Consider the following 9,130-nt stretch of genomic DNA (forward strand, 5'->3'; position numbering starts at 1 on the left):
TGCAAAAGCATGGACGACTCTCAGAATTTGAGCCGATGGAAACGTTTGGGCTTCAAACCAAAATGGCTGACTTCCTGTGCCTTTTGAGGCATTAGTTTTTGAAACCTTTTGTGGGGCTTCTCTTAATCGACATGTCTACCACATATCATGTCACTCAGTGTAACTGACGGCACAGCAATATGAAAAGGGCCTAAAAATGAAGTTTTGTGTCCGAGTGGACTCGTAGTAATGAAAGCAAGCCCCCCCCACCCCTGCGCCAAAAAAAAAAAAAAAAAAAGCGGAAGCATATTAAGTTTGTCTCTTGGCTGGTGTCCAAATTGTCCATTTGACAATTTTGGCGTGGGCGTGATGGCCGCGCTGGGACCCGAAGCTGCAGGGACAATAAGGAAGATGAATTAGCCGCTAGCGAAGGTCTTCCTTCCCGACCCACCAGGCTGCCAGCGCCTCTCCCCACAGCCATCCATCTTTGTCAGGAAGTCATTAAGTGTGTCCCAAACTGCGGTCCAGCAGCCGTAGCTTGGGGGTCCACAAAAATCCTTTGGAATGAAATTTCATCACATGAAATAGTGCATACCTAAATATGAGAACCTGAAAAAAAACTTTTCAATTCCTCAGGCCATTTTGGGGGTAGACGTGGTTATAGTGTTCAGTTGGTGTTAGTTATGAAGCTCCTTGGAAAGAATTCCCCCCGGAAGCCCTGCGTTAGAAAATGCGCCAAGGGTGAGCGGTTTGTACGCGAATCCCGTAGAAGCTGTCTGCAGATGGACAATCCGCTGGCAGCGTTCCTTTGCATTGTCAAAGCGGATTGGCTGCCTGGACGTTGGCCGCATTTTGTGGTCTCACCAATTTAAACTCTAAATGCTCCTCTTTTCTCCACCAGAAAGCCTCCAGCTGTTTGAGTTAAGCACAGTTAGCAAGTGTCGCTTCTGTCGCTTGGCTGCTTTTTGCCCATTGGCTCCTATAATCTGCAAAGTGCAACTTTTATCCTTGCAGGAAAATTAACACAGTAACGTCTTCTGTTTCTGAATCCCGCTTAATTTATCATTTTGTGTTTCTGGATAGCAAATGTGGAGTCATCTACCTTTCTTTGTGTTTTATCATTTTGTTTGCAGGGCAAGTTCTACTTGCTGATTGAGGAACTGAGTCAGCTGTTTCGTGCACTGGTTCCCATCCAGCTGTGGTACAAGTACATCATGGGAGAAGAGCCCTCAGCCAGCTACTTCCTGGGAGCCACGCTCATTATTATCTACAGCGTCTGCAAGGTGCAGTGTTTTGGCTTGACTTTAGCCATGAAAAAAATGAAACTCGTATTGATATGCTCAACGCTTTGACTTCTAAATTGGGAAGAAGCCATTCATGCGAACACCCCTGAGTCATAATTCTCTTACAGTTCCCCTGAAAGGGGAAGTTTCCATCAGTGCAAGTTTAAATAAAAAAAAAAAAGGTTGAAAATTACCAACTTAAAACATTTTTATAGACAATGTATTTTCCCAGAAACGATCCCAAATAAACAATAGTGTTGTTAATTTTTGTTTTATGCCCCTGATAATCATAATTGAATTTCTAATAATTCAAGTACATAATTTTTATAGCAATTAACTTTTAATTTCTCAAGAATATTTAAACGGGAAGTCAAACACCCAAAATTCTTTGCAATACCATGCGTCTTCACTGGTTTAAACTAGTGCAGTCAAGCAATTAAAATATTTAAAATAGTTAATCGCACATTTTATTCATTGTAAAAAAAAAAAAATCCCTCCCATTTTTTATATATTATGTATAGAAATCAATGTTATTGAATTGTAATACCTTTAATATATGAGACTTGATTTTGTTTTTGTTTTTATGAAAATATATTTTTTTAATTGAAAGAACAAAGCATTGGATTCGACTCACACAAACAAAGTCACACAAAACAGCATCTCAGCTGCCTTTCTAAGGAATCAAATTGGAGTAATATAAGAACTATAAAATGCCAACAAAGTGCAAATGAAATGGGTCAAAATAATGGGCTGTCACACCGAGGTCGTTGTGGTTACTCACAGAAGTCCAGTAATCACCGGTGAGCGCGACTGCTTCCGCCTTCTCCGCTTCCTGCAAGTCTTGAATGCGGGTCGCAATGCCGTATCTCGAGGACAATTCGTTAGTGCAGTCGTTGGACGCAATGCGGAGTATTTCAGCCAAACCTTCGTCCTCCACAATGCTAACACGCAGTGGCCACCCTCTTAGCTCTGGCTTTGGCGAGTCTCTTTTTAATTGATCCATCCACCGGTTTCTGTCGCAAATTATCCATGGATGCCTGGGTTTGGAAAGGGGCTGGAGAATTGGCATCAGCGGTGTGCTTGGCCATCAAATGGGATTTTAAACTGGACGTGCCGTGATGGTAGTTCAGTGCACGATGGCAATAGTGCACGATGGCAATACGCACAAAAGACTTTGCTCTTAACAATGACACCATTAGGTAACTTAAAAAAATAAAAACTTGCCGTTCAGAATTGAATTTGCGTCGTTCTATAAACCGGCGAAAACTCCGCACAGCAAGCCCATGCAGGCGTGTCCTAAATTTCGCGTGCTTGATGTTTTTTTCCGGTCTCGCAACCGTCAGCGCTACGTCATAGGACTACATTGTTTATTAGGCCATGATGAGTCGTAATCGCTCGTTAAAAACATTGACGGCGTTAAAAGCGGGTTGGATTAATCCCATTAATAACGCGTTTTTCTGACACCACTAGTTTAAACATAACATTCTGATCAATCACGCATGCAAATGACAATTTATCAAGCACAAAAAAACGTAGGTGTACATTTTATTCATCCAACGATAAGTCGATGTAGTAATTCTCATGAGTGACCATCAAATAATTCATTTCGATTTATATGGTACATCACAAGCATAGACTCTTTGATATGATGTAATATAGCCGCATTAAAAATCATGTAAATATCTTCCAGCACTGGTGTCTAGACCAGGGGTGGGCAAACTATGGCCCGGGAGCCACATGCGGCCCGTTAGACGCTTGAATCCGGCCCGCCGAACTTGAAAAAAATTAAATAAATAAACCTTGTTAATGTTTTATTTTGTAAATACTGTGGTTTTTCAAAGACATATATATTGTTGTAATGCTTTTGTTCACTTTTATTTGCTTTTTTCTCCGATGAGGTGAGGTTACCAAAACACTCCATCCATCCGCTCCTGGTCCGGCCCCCCTGTCAAATTTTATAACTCATTGTGGCCCGCCAATCAAAAAGTTTGCCCACCCCTGGTCTAGACCGTTAAATATGATGTCCAAATGGTACATTAGAGGAACATAAAACAATAGATACCATCCAAACATGAGAAGTGTTTCGGCTATATTTGAGAGATGTGGTACATCAGAAATGTTCATCTAACAAATATGTTACATTCGGGACACATAAAGACATCAAGTGTGAGTATAGAATGTACGTTAAAGATGCAAGCATTAAGTACAACCTCAATATATGACATTTATGGGTGCATAGATAAAAATATAATGTAAATATTGTAAATTTGAGGTGTATAGACAATTTAATATGATGTCAGTATGGCAGATTGGAAGTGAATCAAACATTTAAATCTGAGCAACGAAAGATACAAACAGATGCGGTGCGTTGACAAAGCAAAATGTAGCCATTTGAGTTGTGAGTCACAGTGACAATGTGCATTCTCGTTATGACCAATGAGTAAGACAAATATGATGGAATATCATCAGCTCCTTTTTCCATGTTTCTTTTAATACACGGTGAGGCGTGCATTCGTCAGAATGCGGGGAGGACACTGGTCCGAGCGAACATGAAAGTGGCCAATGGCGGCGTAGCGTGCCTTTTTTCTTGGGTGCGAGGAGGCGGTGCTCTATGTTGTTGTCATTGTATTTAATTGTCACGAGAGGAAAAGAGCAGCTGCGCTAACGTTGACTCACCAATGACTGTTCCGGAAAAGTCAACTCAGCGGGTGACTTTGCTCTGAGTTAAGCGCTGCATTTCATAGTCACACATGCCACTGGTTTTTTATTTATCTAGTTTTTTTAATCTTGCGCTCCCCCTTCTGACCCATGTGTGATTTTTTTTTTTTTCATACAGGAAAATGAATTTCATTTTATGGATGAAAAAACACTCATGGGAAGCAGAAATGTATTTTTTTCTTTTACCATTTTCTGTTAAAACGAATATGTTATGTCGGAAATGACATTTAATTTGGTTTCTCAGGGTTTGGTGGGGGTTTGTAAAATTTCGATTGTTATATCAGGCTGCCATTCATTTTAATTTGTACAACTCCTTTGGAGTTTAAAACCTTACAGAATGATTTAGACTAATTTTATTTACCTCGGTGAAAAAAAAAATCACTGAGGCAAAGGGAAAGTAAGTGTTCAGAATAAGCGGGCATTTTGTGATTTTGTAACTACCTCAACATGCTTCAAATGACCCAGCTCAACTGCCTGCTGTCTTCTTGTCATTTGTGTGTCGCACAGTCGCTTGATATCTGCGGCCGAGCGTCGGCCCTGCGCAAGGCGCTGGTACTGCTCTGTCGCTCTCAGGTAAGGCTCGCACACTCTTAGACAGCTTTCAGTCATGTGAACTGGGAAAATGTAACTCATTTACCCGACGGATATACCGCTTTTATTTCTCACAACCCAATTTTGGTAAAAAAAAAAAAGACTTTTATTGTGAAAATACTCCTGTTTGATTTTATTTTGTGAATGCAATAACAAAAGATTTTTTTTCACCATTTTGCCATGAAATATTTAATCTCGCATGCATTCTTTTAAGTGTTTATTTATTTTATGAACTGAGATTAAGCTATTTAATTTTATCTTGCAAAACCAAATCACCCGTGTCATGAAAACCAGTGTAAATATGTTTTTTAATTTGAGGACCACAACACGTTCCATACGTAATATATTATGCAACCTCCTTAGTTTTAATTAATTGAATTCTGGAAACCTCATAGTATGATTTTGTTTTGTTAAAATAAAACCAAAAGGGAGGAAACCCAATTCAAATGTGTTGTATTTATACCAAGGGCCATCTCACTTTTAATCTTGCATACAAGATTTTTTTAAATTCCCCATCCTTTATTTATTTTGTAAATAAAAATCTCACTTTGAGAGGAAAACCCCAACTTAAATGAGTCATTTGAGTAAAAACATCAACCAAAAAAAAAAAAATTTTAATTGAGAGGATTTCATTTTGAAAAAAAGAATAAAAAAATCACACGGTATGAAAAAAAAAAGTACATTTTCAATCATTACAGCAGTTTGCATTTGAGAGCATATTCCTGTTGGCTTTTCTGTGCAGAGTTATGGTATGCGAGCCGGCAGCCAGCAGTGCAGCGAGGCCGGCGACATCTGCGCTATTTGCCAGGCAGATTTTCGTGAGCCCGTCGCGCTCATGTGTCAGGTACAGTAAGACGTGAAGCCTTTAAAAAAATAATTTAAAAAATGCCCATAAATAGTGATGGGCCACTTTCGTTTGTTGCCAGCATGTTTTCTGCGAGGAGTGTCTGACTTCCTGGTTGGACCGAGAGAGAGCATGCCCCCTATGTCGCACCACCGTCGTCGAGACTCTCCGATGCTGTAAGGACGGGACCACCTCCGCTCACTTCCAAATCTACTAAAAGCTACGCGGTGATTAAGCACTCGGTAGGAGAAGTCCAAATGTTATGTGAAGTAGTTATGTACAATATTAAGAGAATAATGTTGGAATGTTGCATGAAAACAGTCGCAGTCTTACAGGGATAAAATTCCGAGAATGAATTTGTCATATTAAGCAAAAAAAACAAATTGAAATAGATTTAAGTGACAATGGTATGACAATAAAGACCAATTGTTACTATCACGTTATGAGAATGGAGTGGTATCGTCTGGAGCATCAAGTTGGAAGATTAGTATTCAGTTTACTACTATAAATACGATTTAGATTTTTGACTATATTACAACTCCATTCTGCATTCATCTTCCAGTCGTAGTAAAAAAAAAAAAAAAAAAAAAATTCTTCACGTGGTTGTGTAGCTTCTGTTAAACTTTCCAATGTATTAGCAAGAGAGGCTCAAATGTTTCCAGTACGTGCAACTGATTTCAGATCCTCGCCGTTTACATGACAGCCAAATCTGGATCAGATCTGAATGAGACTTGGTTCAACAGCTTCTCTGCGTCAATGAACACAATTTAACACGGCTTTTCTTCCCATCTTTCTTTTTTTTTTCTTCTCTCCCTTCTGATTGTCATGAACCTAATTAGTTGGTGAGGGAGGATGACATCACTGCACGTGGCAGAAGAGGAGGAAGGCGTGTTCAATCTTCATTGCGTAGACTCCCATCCGGTGCCTCAGAAGAGTCAGGACATGCTTGCCATCCTCTTTCTTTTGTCTACAGACGTGCTCGCAAGGTGCCTGCCTGTGTACAAGAGAGACGCAGGAAAACGCAACCCAGTTCAGTAGGAAAAAGTTTGAATTGAAAAGAAACATTTACAGGACTGGATGGAGGTGGGGGGGGGTCAGTCTGCCAGCGAAAAAGCTTCATGACAAACAAGTTGTAGCGCTACGAGAATAAAGGCAAATTGGAATGTGAAAAAGTCGCTATGTTACAATGATAAATTGAGAACATTTGAAGCAGAATGTGGGAACACGATGCAAAAAATCAAGTGTCACGAGAGTCCAGTCAGAATATTATCCACACAAGTCTTTGAGAATTACAAATTAGTTACACTGCAGGGAAAAAAAATATTCGATTACAAAATAAAATTGGATGCCAAAAAAGCATTGGTGTTTCGTGAACAAAGTTGACATATATCGCACAGTAAAGTCATCATCATTACTTCAGAATAAAGGCAGGTTCCAAGAAAAAAAATCAAGAAGAAAACTTGGACCATTACAAGCATAAAATCACATTATGCGAGAAAAAATGCAATGTTGCGGGAATACCGTTGCAGTTTGTGAAAATAGTCTTAATGTTGATATACAGTAGTTGGAATCTTATTCCATTTTTTTTTCTTCTGCAAATGAAGTCTGAAAATTGTAAAATAAATAAGTAAAAAACGTGTTTTTATGAAGTGAATATTACACTTAAGCAGACCCGTCACCAAAGCCCAGCCTTAAAAGGGGGCGCATGAAATTAATGGGGAGGGGGGGGACACACACAATTATTATTAATACCCGACAGACAACATGCATTTTAATCCATATATTCGCATAGCACTGCTGCTTGAATGGAGCTCTTTGCGACAACCGCAAGCTAGAATCATCATAGCGTTTACGATGCAAAGATGTATTGGATGTGGCAAAGTGAAACTATAAAGGAAGATACCTCGTCCTTTTGATTGCATTATTTGCTAATTTTATGCTGAATACAATTGTCACATCCAATATGGCGGCTACAATAGTCACATCCAAATGGCGGACATGCTGACATTGCTTCGACCAGGACACCTGCTTCAACCCCTTGTGTCTGCTGCAAAATTTAAAAGAAAAGAAAAATTATCTTCATTGTAGATTTCTAAAGAGTTTGGCTCCCTTGGAATCTTTTGTGAAATGATTCAAATGGCTCTTTAGTTGCTGACACTAATGTAATAGTCTCTCCTCACTTGCCGTACAGTGACCCAACACGACAGGCTAAACGCTTAATGTAGGAAACAAAACGTCGCCAATTGCGCACAAACTGCAATGAATTTCACCAAACTTTTAATTGTTGACATCTCTATACAGATTTGAACCTCTGAAAATACTAGAATGATCATGCAAGTTTTGCGGATTTTAGCTCATTTTCCTTTTCATAGATTTCACTTGTCACTACAAAGCTTAACATAAATAAATGAGAGAAACACGTCCTCCATAAAATACAAAATACTGGGGCAATATTTGTACAGGATGATGTTCCCACAAGTGGAGCTTTCTACATATTGGGTACGTTTTACGTTTTCTCACAAACTCAGCAACGTAAGCTTTTATTATTATTTCTTTTTTTACGTGACTGCTAGCTTAAGTGCAAGTCGTCAAGTCAGTGTCCTCTGCTCTCGTTATTTACAAATGTGTACATTTTTATTTTACATACATGTCTTGAGACGTTACAAAACGCCACATTTTGAAAAACATGCAGGACTCTCGCATGCAAACATTGACATACTCGTCTTGGTGATAAACAACACAAAAGTAGCTACTATGATCAAATTATATAACGATAATAAAAAAGTTTAATTTTTTAAATTCGTGCCTCAAATGGTGGGGGGACGGGTGCACGGCCCCCTATGGCCCGTCCTTGGTGACGGGTATGTATTCATTAGCACATTTACAAGTCTGTATCGTTTTTTTATCCATTCTTTTAATTGAGTAACAAATGTTTCAAGCAAGGTCACGTGACTACCCACCTTTCTACAAGTGTCGTTTCGTGAGCAGCAGCAGCAGGCACGCGACGGTGTGCAGGTACACCCACTGCTTGCCGATGGACCTGGGCGCATCATCGCTAGCCGTCTCCCTGCGGCGCCTGTCCAGCTGGTCTCCAATCAGCCGTAGGCGTGTCGCGATCGACAGAACGCTGCAGCCGGGTTCCGGCGGCGAATGTGTGTGGATGGCCCCGATTGGCGGTGGTGGCTGCGATGGCAACCAGTGACACATGCTTTTCACTTTTGATGCTCCTGGTTGGTGAGTGTGGGACGTCCCCCCTCTCTTGTATTCAAAGCATATTTTGTGTGTACCGCCCATTCGTGGATTATTCATGAGGTGTGGGCCACGTGATGTGGTACAGACGTCATGTCTTGCCCACTCGAGACACATTAGTTTTCGCCCATGGAATTACTTGAAAAGTGATCTACATTTTTATGCAGCTGACGTTTCTTTCTCCAACAATTCTTCATCGTAACCAACATACACTAGTTTCTGCGAACATTTCAAGTTTATGAGTGTTCATAGACATGTACAAAAGTGCAAAATAAAGATTATTTCAAATCTGAAATCATTCTTGTGTGGTCCTAAATATAATACAAAATATTATACAAGTGATTTTTCATAAGCAAAATGGCAAAACACATTAATTCTAATATGGGCCATTTTTGACCCACTTATAGAAGGGTATGGTCTTTACTTGGGCATCTAAGGGTTAATCCAGTTGAATATTGGCATTTCT

At 39.8% G+C, this 9,130-nt stretch overlaps 1 protein-coding gene and 1 long non-coding RNA gene across 4 annotated transcripts in view; one reads left to right on the forward strand and one right to left on the reverse strand.

Moving 5' to 3' along the window:
* Positions 1–7,054, forward strand: part of rnft2 (ring finger protein, transmembrane 2) — a 12,957-nt gene extending 5,903 nt beyond the window's left edge. For all 3 annotated transcript variants that reach the window (XM_088290580.1, XM_088290597.1, XM_088290588.1), the window contains 5 exons: positions 1,113–1,262; positions 4,488–4,553; positions 5,314–5,415; positions 5,498–5,657; positions 6,255–7,054. In XM_088290580.1, the coding sequence (XP_088146706.1) occupies positions 1,113–1,262; positions 4,488–4,553; positions 5,314–5,415; positions 5,498–5,632 (453 nt within the window). In that variant the 3' untranslated portion in view covers positions 5,633–5,657; positions 6,255–7,054. The remainder of the gene's footprint in view (positions 1–1,112; positions 1,263–4,487; positions 4,554–5,313; positions 5,416–5,497; positions 5,658–6,254) is intronic.
* Positions 5,165–8,663, reverse strand: LOC148343855 (uncharacterized). The gene is made up of 2 exons (XR_015842525.1): positions 8,376–8,663; positions 5,165–6,409 (listed from the first exon to the last, which is right to left on the reverse strand). It is a non-coding gene; the product is annotated as an uncharacterized LOC148343855 (long non-coding RNA).
* Positions 8,664–9,130: the final 467 nt, after the last annotated feature.

The sequence above is a fragment of the Idiotropiscis lumnitzeri genome, chromosome 1 (assembly GCF_059441095.1).
Source record: "Idiotropiscis lumnitzeri isolate Australia: NSW breed Sydney's pygmy pipehorse chromosome 1, RoL_Ilum_1.0, whole genome shotgun sequence".
In the NCBI taxonomy this organism is placed as follows: Eukaryota; Metazoa; Chordata; class Actinopteri; order Syngnathiformes; family Syngnathidae; genus Idiotropiscis; species Idiotropiscis lumnitzeri.